General features: G+C 30.5%; 2 protein-coding genes across 9 annotated transcripts in view; one reads left to right on the forward strand and one right to left on the reverse strand.

Annotated features, from left to right (window-relative positions):
• Window positions 1-7573, reverse strand: part of LOC106458866 (Golgi reassembly-stacking protein 2-like) — a 32361-nt gene extending 24788 nt beyond the window's left edge. For all 5 annotated transcript variants that reach the window (XM_013918441.2, XM_013918426.2, XM_022385227.1 and 2 more), the window contains exons 1-3: window positions 7373-7573; window positions 4888-4968; window positions 1291-1494 (exon numbers count right to left, since the gene is read on the reverse strand). In XM_013918441.2, the coding sequence (XP_013773895.2) occupies window positions 1291-1494; window positions 4888-4968; window positions 7373-7435 (348 nt within the window). In that variant the 5' untranslated portion in view covers window positions 7436-7573. The remainder of the gene's footprint in view (window positions 1-1290; window positions 1495-4887; window positions 4969-7372) is intronic.
• A 5444-nt stretch (window positions 7574-13017) lies between these two features.
• The window catches only part of LOC106458817 (tumor protein p53-inducible protein 11-like), a 15411-nt gene continuing 12409 nt past the window's right edge, over window positions 13018-16019 (forward strand). For all 4 annotated transcript variants that reach the window (XM_013918369.2, XM_022385272.1, XM_013918377.2 and 1 more), the window contains exon 1: window positions 13018-13123. In XM_013918369.2, the coding sequence (XP_013773823.1) occupies window positions 13110-13123 (14 nt within the window). In that variant the 5' untranslated portion in view covers window positions 13018-13109. The remainder of the gene's footprint in view (window positions 13124-16019) is intronic.

Raw genomic sequence — 16019 nt, forward strand, 5'->3', positions numbered from 1 at the left:
ATTTATATATATTTATTATACTGACCTTTCAGCAATGTCTGGCTAACAATACAGAAGTTACAATGATGTGGCACACATGCACTTACATTACCGTATCCAATAATATAAAACTGACCTTTAGTCTTTAAAAAGTGACCTGTCTTGGCTGTGTTTTAGTAGATTAATATTTTGTAAAATACAGTCACATTTCAATTATTATACATTGTATATAGATCACTATTATTTACAAATAAGTTCTTAAACTTATTTTTTCTTAAAACATAGAACAGTAAATGAAGTAAATCAAACAATTATCTCTTTTAGTTATGACCTTTGTACTCAGTTGCTGCTTGACAAGGTTGCTAAGCCTGTTAAAAAAGCTAAGAATGTCACTAGGGGGACATTCTGAGCTTTTGATCGGTTATTCATGTCATATATATAGAAGTAAGTATATATAAGGGAGTGTTTCCAAAATTGGAAAGAGGTGAGCAGGGCCACTGTGTTTGATTCAGTACATGAGCAATATCTTGCCAAATAGAAAATATATAAGGTTCTTATTTTATATTCTAGCTTGTCAATATTGGTAATTTGAGTTCCTAATTTGTATGAAACTATAGACTTAGTATTTTGACATCAAAAACATCTAACATGAACTAGTGCTGCATTCAAAATACCACATGACATACAAATCGATGTTTAACTGTTGTTTTTTTAATATTTACTTTTAAATTAAGAAATTGAGTAATGTATAATACTAAAATTTGAATTATAATCTACAGTTTAATACCAAACTTATTGACATAAATTCAGGAAATAGAAGTTCAATAAAATTTTGCATGCCAGTCAACAAACGCGTTGACATGGCGTTTCACCCGTGACCAGTCTGGAAAGGGTTAAGCAATGAATCTTTGATAAAGCTGCAAAACCTGTAAATGCATTACCTCACCAAGAAAGACAAGTTACCACAGGAGCTTATTTTCTAAAAATAATTCACTATTCTTTTTCTTTGTCTTACAATGAAATTAGATGTATGCTTTTAAACCCCTCAAAGGTTTTAAAAAACACATAGATTAAAATTGTAGTAAGTTAAAAAAATCTTAGACAAAATAGAGTACAAGAATGCTACTAAAAGTTACTGCTCAAAATATCTAAATATAAAATACATAGAAACTATGCCAAAAAAATATTTCATAGCATTTGATCCATATTAAGTGAAATTTTGTTGCCAACTGCACTTCAATCTGTTTCCTATAAATTACCAAATCTGTACATTAAATATAAATAATGATAGTTTTATATCATAATTCTTACCAAAACGTGCCACACATTTTCATTTGCTCCTTCAAAAGAACAGAATCTTATACTGACTCCTAGTAAACCCTGTCCTCCCCACATGTTGGAAGGAACTATTTCTACATCTCGGATGTTCTGTGTTTTACTACTGTACACGGTCATGGTAACTGGTCGTTCAACATTGGCCTTGAGAATTTCTTTCAAAGAGTCATTGTCTTGATTCTGAAAGCAAAACATTCACAGATTCAGAGGGAAATATACTGATGTAAACAATATACAAAAACATGTCTAAAATTATTTTTACACTCCAAAATGAATGTTTTGAAATTTAAGTTCTATAAATGTCAAGAATACAGTAGCATCTTCCAACTTCTGAGGCACACTAAATGACATTAATACATCTTCTTTTAAACAACAACAAAGTTTGCCATTAACCCATAACTAACAGATAAGCTAATATAATGAAACCTAAAAGCCAGCACAAATCATGTTGATAATAAACCTCTAGTCTTGTTGACTATTTTGAGAAAAGTTTCATTAATTTAACATAATAGTACTAAATCAATTTCAAATATTAATACCTTCATAGGTTTTAACCAAAGAGAACACTTTGGTATTACCAAACATCATCCATTATTGAATATTAAAAGCATAACAAATAGGTATACTTTCATGACTGATCATACAATTCAGTTTATTCTTTTTCTGAATAATAAGTGCCACATGTAAACTTTGGCCCCTAAAGCATAGACAAACTGACTACAGAAATGAACATCATTATTTATTTTATCATCAGCAACAAATTAATTAAAACAATATATTTTCAGACACATTGTGTAAAGGAAAAAAAAAAAAAAAAGAGTAAAAAACCAAAATCACATTTAGTTAGTCTATATTAAACTCCAACTGCTAATGGAGCAAACACATGCCAAGCTGATCATGGTAACCATGTTACTCAACAATATAATAGAGATTTTATCTTTCATTGTGCCAAAAAAAAATGTGTTTTGATTTTTTTTGCTCTTAATAATTAAAACATTTTGAGTCCTAGTACATCATCACTATTTAATTGAAAATTAATTAATAAAAACAAAAGTTAAAGGAATGCAGTTCAAACTATAACAATATAATGAAGTGTTGCATAATATGTGGAAATTATATTAGAGAGTATATTGCAAATAGAGTTGGTCAATTACTTTGATTATTCAATTAACTATAATTATTTTTCTTTATTCCAACTATTCAAGTAAGTAAAATACTGCCATTATGATTTTCATTACTATTTTTTGATTAATTCAAGGTAGATTAGCTTAATCAATTAATATAACAACTCACGAAAATATTCAACTAACTGAAATTAGTGTTTCCAATTTATAATCTTTTCAGTTATTTTAGCTATCTAAGTCTTATGTGAGGATGGTTGACTAGACAAATGCAATTGATTAATGAGCCTAAAATTTAATTGATTATCAAATTCCACTAATTGCCAGCTCTATTGGTAAAACACATTATTATATAGAATAGTAACAGAAATAAATATTTCTACACTAAAATTATGATACAATTAAGAGAGTTTTGTTTCTCATAAATATGTCAATGAAAATTCAAAGATAATCTAAATATACATTTTAAACTATCCTGTTGTCTGTAATGAACTAAAATGAGTATTATAAAAAGCGATATGCAACTTAAAACAATTCAAGAAATTGCAAGATTTTAATGTAGAGGTTAAAAAGATTTAAATTTGAAGTAACTGTGTTATTTAAAGTTAGGGATTTTTTCTTTTATGAGAAGTTTCTTTGATCAACCTATTTAGCCAAATATATATATAACAAAGTGCATGTTAAAAATAATGTAGCAAAATATAACTAATTACAGTTTCATATTTTATTTTAAAATATTTATTATTGACAATTCTGCTCATAACTAAAAGAACTACATCACCGTAAGAAATAGACATTAAGCATAATTGTTTAAAACAATTTATAGATTATAAGCATATGATTTATATATAAAAAAAAAACTACAAAACATGAAAACATTTGCAATTGTTCATATCACAAAATGAAACATGACCATTAATATCAAGTCAAAAGAAACTGACAGTCATCTGAACAATGTGATGTGCATTGTATAAACAGAAAGAAACGTGCAGCAGTTTTATTTAAACTGCCCTATACCTTACACTGTATCTCCTAATTTGGATTTAATCCCTTTAGTACCTAGGACTTGCAATTAATCTGTAGCACTTAATCATGGTATATGATGTGTATGAAAAATGTTCACATTCACAAACTTAAGTACACTTCTTTTTATGAAAACATATTTGCAACCCTATTATTGTACATAGAAAAGAAACATAATTCTAATTTTATTTTAATATAATATAGTGACAGAATAATCACAATACACTTTGACCACTTTTCATCAAAAAGAAAGTCTACTGCTATAAAATAAATGGATATTTTCACATAACTTGTTTGCAAAATATTTTTAATTTGTAAATGAAATAACATAAAAATTGAAATGAATTCAAAAACAAAAACTATACTACTATTTGAAACATTTACGTAAATTTATGAGAATGTTATATTTAACAATATTGCTTAATATACAAGTACCACTCTCTGCATTAGAAATGAAACATGAAGAAAAATGTATGAAACTTTATTGCTTGGCAACACTATTTAACAATTGATTGTATAAATGAAAGGAAATTATATACAAGCTATGTATACTGCTTATGTAAACACATGCATACATTTACAAGAATGTTTTCTTTAATAACATTGTACACAATTTGAGTATTGTTTCAAAATACAATAAGAAGATAAATAAAAAGTATTTATGTTGTTTCAATAAATATATGCATACATTTATGAAACACTCTTTCCAAACTTTATTCATTCAAAGCATGAGATTTTTGTGTATAGAAATTTCCAATTACCATGATCATACTCTTGATGTTACAGAATAATGCCAGTCTTTAACCATGAAAGCTATAAACAATTTGATATATATAAGAAATCACTTGTCTTCAACTTGCTTAGGAATTTCCCTGTTTCTCAAACTATTAAACATATCTTTCTGACAGAGGGATTTATGAATAATTACACCTTCCACTGACTTTAACACAAATGCCACCTTGTTTATGGTTCTGGTGAGGTGAAAGAATGATTAAGAAAAGCTCAACAGTTACCTAACATTGTTTATTACTGATAGGCCTAAAACACACATGCATGCACAAAATAAAATGTTAGAAATTAAATATATATCAACTTTTCAGTTTTTTTTTTACTTAAGATTTTTATTAATTAATCTTGTTTATGATAAAAGCACATCAATACAGATTTAAACAACACTGACAACAGAATACATATTTCGATATATGAATTGTATTAAAACTAGTTTTTCAGATATTTTAATTTCTATAATTAACATTTTTGAAATATAACAATTTTTCTGGTCATTTGTCTTTCTAATTATATAAAAGTGACAAATATATATTTATTCACAAAAACACGGTACAGTTCTTATATTTTATTTTACTATCAAACCAAAAACAATGTCCCCAATTCCACAACTTGCATAATTATGTATATTAAAGTATCTTACTAATCTTGTTTTTCCTATTGCCACAATAAAATCAAAAAATGATTCTAAACCAGCTTTTTCCCCTGGTGAGTTCTCTTGAACCTGTAAAAACAAAAACAAAAAACAAACATGAGTACAATTTAAGTTACAAATAGTTTGCATGTTTCAGAAATGTTATTCATAAGGAAAAAAAAATCTAAAAAATTACATTATGTTGGGATAATTTGCTGCTAGTTTTCAATAGCCTAAACCCTAACATCATAACATTACTATTTATATTTTTAACTACTGTGAATAGGCCCAAAAGGTATTTTGTTTATAATTTCTGCAAACTATATTTTAACACTAAAGTACTCTGAATGTAATTTGCAAAATCATTTAACAAAGTTTAGAACTTTATTTGATAGTAACCATGGTTTCACTAAGGGAAAATCTTGCCTTACAAATCTTTTGGATAGAAGAGTGGCTTCATAGAAGAAAGCAGAGGGTTGTTACAAATGGAGTGCAGTCAAATTGGATTAATGTTACAAGTAGGATACCTCAGGGCTCAGTATTAGGACCTTTGCTCTTTTTTTACATCAATGACATAGATGAAGGAATAGTCGTTACTTAAAGTTGCAGATGATATTAAGGTGTAGCTAGCTGTGAAGAGGATGTTGCTGATTTACAAATTTTACATAATTTAGTAAGTTGGGCAAATAAATGGCAGATGGGTTTTAATTTTAATAAATGCAAGATAATGCATGTGGGTTATCATAATTTGAATTATAAGTATAACTTGGATGAGAATAACTTTAACAATGTTATGAAAGAAAAGGATCTTGGTGTAATAGTCAATCAGTCTCTAAAGCCATTCAAGCAGTGTGCTGTTGATCCAAACAGTGTGCTCTCAAAAAGCTCAAAAGCATACAAGTTTACTTTGTTTTATTTATTATCCTATGATACTGCACTCCTAATACTATTTTGATTTATCCCCTTGAACTTAGTTTTGTCTGCTTAATACAGTATGTTTTGTTGACAAGCCTCTTCAGATTCCATGTGTTTGTACTGCTGTCCACTAACGTGTCTGAAATCACTAGTCATTTTTCCTTTAATCAATTATTTCAAAAACAAAAAAGCATTAAAGTTTCAGAATATATGCTTACATATACATCTAAAGATCAACTGGTAAAACTGGAGGTCAAATCAGTTAAAACTTTACTTTTTTGTGTGTTAAGAGATGGATTGAGTTTCATTCAAATCTTCTGAAATAACAGATTAGTCTCAAAGCAAACAACTCAACAGATACATACATTTGTACTATAAATCTTAGTCCACTGTTCATCAGTGCACAAACAGTGTGACTTACCTGCTATAGTAAAATAACTCACTTCTAATTATTAAAATGAAGAAAAATAATTATTTAATGCAAGATGATAAGATTCTATTAATGGCTTATTCAGTGTTCTATGGTAAGATGAAAAATTTCATGCCTCTTGCACAAGTAAACAAGATCTAACCCTTAAACAACACTATTCTGATTTTTAAAAGTACATTTATGCTGAGTGCTACACAAAGATGTCTTAAAACACACCTACAAATCTAAACAATTTTGGTGAAAATATGCATGATAAAGAAATTCTCATTTATTACATGACGAACCTTCTTTGTGTAAAATCCATGATGGCAGGACTTTTTTTTAATAAATGAGAAAATTTTCAAATAATGTTAGTTACTTTCACACTAACTATTAAACATATAATTATGGGGTTTTCCACTGGAAATATCTGATAGTGATACATGATTTAATGTATTTGTTTAGCCAATATATGATTTTACAAAAATTGCAATAAAACATATACTGTATAAAATCATTTTAGTTACAGTTCAATTAATTGTATAGAAAATATTAGAGTGGCTCTTCTTACTGTTGAGTTAATGACTAATAATTTGGACATACATAAAAATTGAAAATGAAACAAGCTCATTCCTTATCTTTACTAAGTAATAGTACTATACTAATATATCATCTATAAAAAAACTTACATTGTTAATGCCAGTCAAAACATTAATCCTAATCTGATTTTAATACTGATTACGGTAATCTTAATCTTATATATGTTAATATTAAAATCACTTCAATATTTTATAAATTGGTTATAGTAGTGTTACTGTTACTAGTGTTAGCACTGCAAATCTATAGATAATTCAATATCGGATTATCGGAAATGCTTGACACCTCGTGACAGGTGGATTATGGTCCTATACAATGAATATTGTGACAAAGATTGAAATAATATTATCTATTACTAGTAGTAGTAATATTAACTAGTACACGGCAGTACGCCTACACGTCCTGATTTGATACGTAAGTATAACTGAGCGTTTCACTTACACTATTAGTAGTATTACAGTGTTACGTTAGTTAATTAATATTAACAGAGCATACTACTACTACTAGAAGTTAGAACTAAGGTTAATATTAGCTACCACTAAGCCTAACTTTTGGCTTACTTAACGTTCTCACCCTGAGGACATGATATCCTTCTGTTCCTCCTCCAGGCACTGGTGAGCTCTGCGTTCCCCCCATATTTGTTTAAAAAGCAGTAATAAGACAGATAATATCACTACTGGTATAAAACAGACTAAATCTCTATCACTAATTACGTGGCAACTTAACAGCCATCTCTGTCTTTAAACTGCCCTCTTCCGTCAGTGAATTTGGGATTTTTTTTCTTTTTATCTGTATATACTACTACTAATATTACAATTAACGACTATATTTAATATAAATTAATAGCGTAATTGTACTATTAAGATATGTAATATCGGGGGAAATGTATACATATTCATGTAATTAATGTAATTAGTAAATATAAAGCGCATATATTGTTTAAAAAATGAACCAGCAAATAATTAAAGGAAACTACTTAACAAAAGAAATGAAAAGGAGACTATTAAACGGTTTTGACTGTATTTTAAAGAGAGTTTCGAAATAAAATATAATTGATTTCTTAAGTTAAAATAAAAATGTTTATAGCGACAGTTGCAACTGAGTATATTTATTGCACAGATAACAACAAACTCTGTCAAACAAAAATACTTCTAATACTGAGAAATATATGTTAACATATTTTTTTCTTTTTCAGACAACCAAACTAATTGAGATTGATAAAGACTAATACTGGCAAATACAAGCTCAAATAGACAAAATATATTCGACGGGAATCGAAGTTTAATGATTAACAGTAGAACGATGACAAGAACAACGAACATTTGACACAAGTGTGTACAGTAATAAACATTTAATTTTTGAACGTTTCGGAATATACATATTTCATTTTCAGTAAGCTATATTGAACAGGGTAAAATATTAGGTACAAAAATTTATAAAGCTCAAACATTTTATAAAGAGTAATTAGAATAAAGAACAAAATAATATAATAAATTAAAATAAAAACAAACAATTGTAACAATATTATACAAGTATTCAGAACAGACTTAATTGTAGGGAAGCTGTGTTATTATTTAAAGTTGGGAGTTCATTTATAATACATAAACTTTATTTAATGAAAAGTTCAATATTGGATGATCCAGATGAGATGACTTTGAAATTTGTAATCAAGATGGAGTGGTTGTTGTTTTCACTATTTGTGCGAATTGTGGAGTCTGGTGGATTTGATATTTTTTTTACCAGTTCTACTTGATACTCCCATAAATTCGCAGGTGTAATTTGCGTCGAGTTTTGACAATGTAAGTGGCATTACAGCCAACACGTGTATTTACACACGATCCTGGAACGCATAGGGGTAGGTAATAGGTCTTTATATCTGAGTAGATTTTGTATTTTGAAAGGTGATTTAAATATAATTTGTAATTGAAATTGTAGATATGATAATTCGTAGTTGAACTACAAATGGTATTTAAATCACCTTTCAAAATACAATATATAATCAGACCTATTACCTACCTTTATGCGTTCCAGGATTGTGCGGTGGCTGTAATGCTACTTTCATTGGAAAAACTCTACGCTAATTACACCTGCGAACATATGGGAGTATCAAGCAAAACTGGTAAAAAAATATCAAATCCACCAGACTCCACAATTCGCACACGTATCGAAAACAACAACCACCCATCTTGATTACTAATTTCAAAGTCATTTCATCTGGATCATTCAGTATCCCCCCCCCCCAGTGGCACAGCGGTATGTCTGCGGACTTACAACGCAAGAATCTGGGTTTCGATACCCGTGGTGGGCAGAGATCAGATAGCCCATTGTGTAGCTTTGTGCTTAATTACAATTACAAACAATCATCCAGTATTTTACTCTTTTATTCTTTATTTTAATTACTCTTTATAAAATGTTTGAGCGTTATAAATTTTTGTACCTAATGTTTTACCCTGTTCAATATAGCTTATTGAAAATGGAATATGTATATTCCGAAACGTTCAAGAATTAAATGTTTGTTACTGTACACACACTGTCAAATGTTCATTGTTCTTGCTGTTGTTCTACTGTTCACCTAATAGAACTTGCTGCATACTAATTTAGTCTTCACATGGAAATAAGTATTTTAATTCTTGCAGTAATTTGTGTTTTCTTTAAAATCAAACAAGTTAAAAATCGAAAATGACAAATTTCAAATACTGCTTATTACTGACGAGAGCTTTAGATGAAACATTGCAATTCCAAAGATAAAAATTGTTTCTTTTACCTCCGATTGTGTTAGTAGATTGTAGCGCTACCTGGATGAGCACCTAAAACTTGAGCTCATTTGGTGTTTTAAGATGCATTTAGAAAAATAAAATTATTTATAAAAATGTAGGAGTTTCTAATTATAGAAAAATAAGCCGTTTAAAGTGTTAGAAATTATGAACAGTTTAAATATCCTCTGGTATTATGTTCAAGCACAGCGTTTTGCTTTAGATAATCGTAAGCTTTCATCACCTGTTTTGTTCCTATTTCATCATTACGGCTCTAGTTCGAATACACATCTGTCTCTCAACCCACATTTCATCCTTTGTTTTAACTAAATAGCCTAGTGCATGAATCAATATCTTTTGGCACGAGGTATTCATAGGTATAAGACCACAAATCAAATGATTTAACATAACAAATAGGCAAGAAGAAATCATTTGCGCCTCCAAGGCTCTCCTTGCACCCTCCACCCTTGAGAAAAATAAAAATTCGAACTCCCCCTTTACTTTTCAGGGAATCATCGATTCCTTTCTTCAGCTTTTGTGAAGTGTTGACTTCCACTACTGTTGACGGCAACTCAATCTATAAACTTATGATATTTTCAAGTAAAATTGATTTTTTCACAAGTATCTGTTAGATCTGCTAATAACAGAAAGATCGATTAGGAAATTTGGGAGTGCTCTAAATTTAAAACTTGAATAAGTTTTCTTTATGAAAAATAAAAAGACTGCACAAGTTTGAAAACTTGAACACAATCTTTATTATAATTGAGCACAAAGAGACGCAGCATAGGTACTTGTGCAAATAAGTGGGCACTCACTTCTGCAGGATTTGAGTATACCGTCCACTTTTCGTCTTGGAGGTGAATTTCTGGAAAATTAGTCACGATCAGAGGCCAGGTAGAACTAAGAACAAATAGTTACTTCGATTTAGGAAGAAAGCTCGTATTCTTTATCTTCCGAGGGCGTAATCACGTAACTGATGCTCTCTCTCTCAGCATTCGTTGACTGTAACATACCGACGTCATCAACTCAGCCAGCAAAGGACGTTGCGGCCATTGACTCATCTAAAACTTAAACGTCAATATCCTCTCGAGTATAATAGATACTATATATTACATAGAACAAAGAAACTAAAACACAGCAACTTCAACGTTTTCTGGACTGTGTATTTATGTTGAAACAGCATAAAAATAAGTGAACAAAATTTTTTACAAATACCTGTATCACTAAAAGCAGGGAGAAAACATGTGATGTGTCTGTATATCACAAGCTAATCATCCAGTTTGAAAAATAAAACTATATTTACAGAAACCTAGCCTGTTTTTTTTTTGCAATTTTAAACCTTTGTTTTTCCATCCTGTTGTCTTCAGAATACAGCACACACACACACACACACACACAAATCAGAGGGATTTATCTCATCGACTCCTCCGGATAATCTTGTAAACTTGAATAAGATCATCCCAATAGTAAACAAGTTAAGAGATTTTAAACTAGGTATCTTTATAAGACAACCCTTCCATCAGCGGAACTATCCTATTTGTTCTTCTTTGAATCCTTTCCAATAAGTTAATATCTCTTTTTTTAGGTAAGCGGACTAAAGGTGTACACAGCAGTACATATAACAATATACACACGCTGCTAATGTTCAACTGAGAAAGAAACAGATTTATCTTTCCTCGTCCCCTGTGACAGCCGCCATGTAGACATTTTGAACACGTGGAGAATAATTATTTTACCTGGTTTAAACTCTAGATATGTATGACTTAAAAATATCAACAAATGCCTAGGTAGTTTGTTTTTCAATATAGTATCTTACATTGATACTTGTGAAGTGTTTCACTTTGAAAATTTTTTAAAATATTGTGTTGTCTGGCCGTTGGGCAGATTTGGTTTAACAAGGTTATCAATATAAGCTATAGTGAACTGAAACAGGTTGTACAAGGCAATTTTCCCTTTTGTGGTAGGTACAGTTTGTTTTAACTAAATACATAACACTGACAGTTTTGCAATTTTTCATACAATCTTCAATAAGAATGTTATTAAAATTGATTTTATAAAGTAACATAATAGCAACCTAAGCATTCTACCTTTCAAAATTATTATTTTATTCAAATCTAATATAAGTTTGATGACGAGGATTGTTTGTTTGTTTGTAATTAAGCACAAAGCTACACAATGGGCTATCTGTGCTCTGCTCACCACGATTATCGAAACCCGGTTTCTAGCGTTGTAAATTCGCAGACAAACCGCTGTGCCATTGGGGGGCTTGCTAACGAGGAACACACATTTGTGACTAATAAAGTTTGAGTACCCTGGTGGCACAGTTGTAAGTTTGCAGACTTACAATACTAAAATCCGGGGCTCGAGTTTCCGCGGTGGACACCGCAGAAAAACCAATATGGCTTTGCTATAAAACAAAGTTTGGAGATGAATGGCATGAATGGGTAAGGAATAAAACTTTATTAGAAGTTTAACACAGTGACAAATGTTAACGTTTGGACATGGTTTTATTATCATGAGATGCATGTAGGAAAAATAAAAGTCCTTGTATGTTTACTAATGAATTACTGTTTACACATATATATATATTATAGTTGCTGTATAAACTTACTGTTTAGAAAGATTAAGAAGTAGTACTATGTAAAAATTCACAAAATCACCGTATTTATATAGTTCGATACAATTACAATAATTTTTATTATTAGGCTATTGGTACCATTATGCTGTTTTATATACAGTTCTGTCTTTCAAGATACTTCAAGAAAATATTAATTTTCTTATAAATCCATATTTTGTTATGTTTTTCTTTTTATAGGAATAGTCGAATTTTCTTTTTTGAAGGGGGAAAGTAAAAAGTAAACACCTAAGGTTTGGTCTCGTGTTCAATTATTTACATATTGCATAAATGGTGAAATTTTGGAGAAAACTGTTGTTGTTTGTTATTAAGCACAAAGCTACACAAAGGGCCATCTGTGCTCTGCCTACCACGGGTATCGAAACGCGGTTTATGGAAGTATAAGTCCGCAGATATACCGCTGTGCCACTAGGGGGCGAGAAAAACTGAGTTCAACATGTCATTAAAAATTAGCTGGATGGAAACGCATATTTTAATATAAAAGCAACTTCAACCTACTTAACAAACTTTACGAATCAAAATAAAACAACTATACGATATGGTTGCAGTATTTCCGCCATTATCTCTTCTATATTTCTTTTGTTAAAGCTTCAGATTGGTAATTCGAAAATAGACCACAACCCATAAAATTATGTGTTTCAAATACTGAAAGAGCGAAACAAAATTAGGAGAAAAAAGTTTGGTTTAGGAAAATATGAAACGATTTTTTTTTTTGCAAAAGTAAAGATGTTTAGTATGAAGAAACACACCCATATTCGATAATATGAAACTTCTACCTTACTCATAGGGTATACGCAGCGACCGTTGCCTTGACAACCATTAGACTCGGCTTCACGTTTGGCATTAAATTTGGTGCTGTGCGTGTGATTTCACTTACCCAAACACGCGTACATTTAGATGTGGTAGCACGGATAACAAGCACATGCTTTTGAACACGTAAGTATAAGTAACTGAAATATGTGAATTTCTTATTTAAGTGCTGAAATAATATTTATCTCAACAAGAGAAAAATGTTTCTGTGACTCTTTTTAGTATTAATATTAGTTATATGTGCAGTGCTGTTGTTTTCTTAGTGTAAAACTACTACCCAATGGACTAAATGAACCTTGTTCATCACGTGGAATCGAACGCTGGTTTTTGGCGTTGTAAGTTCATAGATTTACCACTAACCCACTGCATACTTTCTCTGATAATACGTTTTTTTTTTGTATTTTTTATTTCGTACCGCATGATCATACAATTAGTCATAAAATACTTCGCCGGCACATCGGCATGTCTGCGGACTTACAACGCTAAAAACCAGGTTTCGATACCCGTGGTGGGCAGAGGACAGATAACCCATTGTGTAGCTTTGTGCTTAACCTCAAACAAAATAAGATTATTTTTGTTACTTTAATTTGATTTCCAAGTGATGATTTTTTAATAATGATAAAAAGCGAAAATATTTTTCAATGATTGTTTTTTTTTTTACTTTACAATTTCTAGTGTTTTAAATCCAGCTTTCTTCGTAATTTTGTAAAACATCAGAATAACAAAATTCCCAGCTAACGAACAACAAGATTCAGACATATATAATTTTCTACCTACAACTATTTTTTGGAATCAGTCTTTCTCTTGTCGTTTTTTTTTCATCTACCAAAAATTGAAAGTCGAGTAATAGCGGTTACTTTCATAAATTTGTATATATTGGATTTCCTTATTTTTATAGATACCATGGAAAGTGTCGAGGAAATAAGAACAATTAACCACCCATTCTTGCAAATTTTCATAATCTCCGACTTGCTATAAATTGTGTTTTGCATCTCTCAATCTCGAAGTAGCTTAATTTATGTATCTCAATTAATTTATAAACATCTGCCTTAAGGATAAATGAAAATAATTATATGACGTGCAGTTTTTAAGTGTAGAAGGTTACGTCATGTATGTGTGTGTATTGAGGGGCGGATGTTGGCATTTGTAGTCACGTGATACTTGTTATGTAAGCCTTATGAATCAAATTATGATGATCTCCTACACAGCTTCAACTCTGTGTTTTTTCTCCTTTCATTTGTTTACTTTTCTTGGTAACGAAATGTATCAAAATAGAAAACAAAGTATTGTTGCCCTTATTTAAAGATAAATATCTATTGTTAAGAGTACAGGAATGTAAATTGTTGTTCAGTTACATATACTTCGATCTTTTCAGTTTACCAGTGGTGAGAAATTAAGAGTGATGATAAATTATTAGTGGTGAGGAAAGATATAACATGTACAACACCTATATGTTGCAAATATATAACAATGTAAAAAATTCCAGCTACCACATAACAGTCAATCTGATTTTTAATTTTTATGTTTTTCGAAATGTATAGAACAAAAAAGGAGTTCGCGGTTAATTTTATTATGAAGCAACCATATTGTTTCACAACAGATACATGCATTAAGTTCAGGTAACGCGCCTCATCTTTCACGTCAGCTTTATTGATTGCAACCCAGCCAAGTACATCGTTGTACGTTAAGGGTTGACTTGGTAGACTCTAGGCATTTATTTTGTTTTTGTGATTCACCATGTTGTGAAGGTCATGTGACAGAATCTTATTTTATAAACAGGCGTGGCCTTTTCTCTAATAATTCATCATAAAAGGTTTAATTAGGGATGCGTCAAATATACAAGTTTCACGGTATTTCATATTTAGTCAAAATTTAAACTTCTTAAAAACAACAACAACAACAAAACAAAAAATACCACTCCAGACTAATTTTGCAGAGTTTCCAATAAAATACAGAAACTCGGATTTTAAAGTTATAATTATTTAATGTTTGAGGTAAGTAATACGTGTCAAAGCGCCACAGGTAGTAGACTATAGACCATGTTAAAAATATGTAATTTTTTATGTACTTCGGAGATGAAACCCACACTAATTTGCTTAATCCGTGTACATGCACATTAACTGACACCGAATTGACCTGAAAATGCTCGATCGTTTTTACTCTAAACAGAAGAAAGGTAAAATGAACGAAGCATTTTGTACATTCTGCGTGATTCTCTTAAGATATAAAATCAAATAGTGAAATAATTAATAAATGTCTATGTAGTCTGTACCTACGGTAAGGTTATGGCAGTTGAGTATCAATCATTGTCATGGTTAGTAGCCTATTCGATCACCTAAGCCTAATTATTAACTGATATTTTATATAATCAGATACTAATTACTGACTAGGTTTGTCTTACGTTTTGACTGCTATCTTCTTCAGGAAAGTCATAAGAAGGATTATTTCTCAGTTGGTAATAGTTGCGGGGATTCGATTCAGAGTCTTGTTGACATAAGTCTGGCGCGTTATTCACTCGATTTGAATCAACTACATTTATCAATGCTTTCAAGAGGGTAGTAATTACCTCTGTTTTAAGAGTTTATTTTTATGGCTCTGAAGAGAGAAGTAGAACCAGTGTTTCACCCCAGTGTTTTACATACTGTTCAAGCCCCAATTTCGTGAATGTATTATAGCATTTGACAGTTTAATATGCAATAGTAACATAGGGAGGAAGAAGTCTGAATAGAAACTTACCCTCCCAGATCGTGCACAACGACAAAATAGAGATTCAGACGGACAAATAGACTTTCAAGGTATCCAGGCTTTGCTGACCTCTATGCTAGGTTGACTGAGTATTTAATAGTTATGTGTACATAAAACATTTTTTTTTTTACTGAACTCTACCTTTTATTGGTATTTTTGTTTATTCAATGTTTTATAACCCACATGCAAAATGTATGTTGTAAATGGTATTGTTACGTCTCCGTTTGTTAATTGATTCTCCGTAAATTCGTACCGACGAAACTTTAGCAACACAAGT

Source organism: Limulus polyphemus, unplaced genomic scaffold (genome assembly GCF_000517525.1).
Source record: "Limulus polyphemus unplaced genomic scaffold, Limulus_polyphemus-2.1.2 Scaffold24, whole genome shotgun sequence".
Classification (NCBI taxonomy): domain Eukaryota; kingdom Metazoa; phylum Arthropoda; class Merostomata; order Xiphosura; family Limulidae; genus Limulus; species Limulus polyphemus.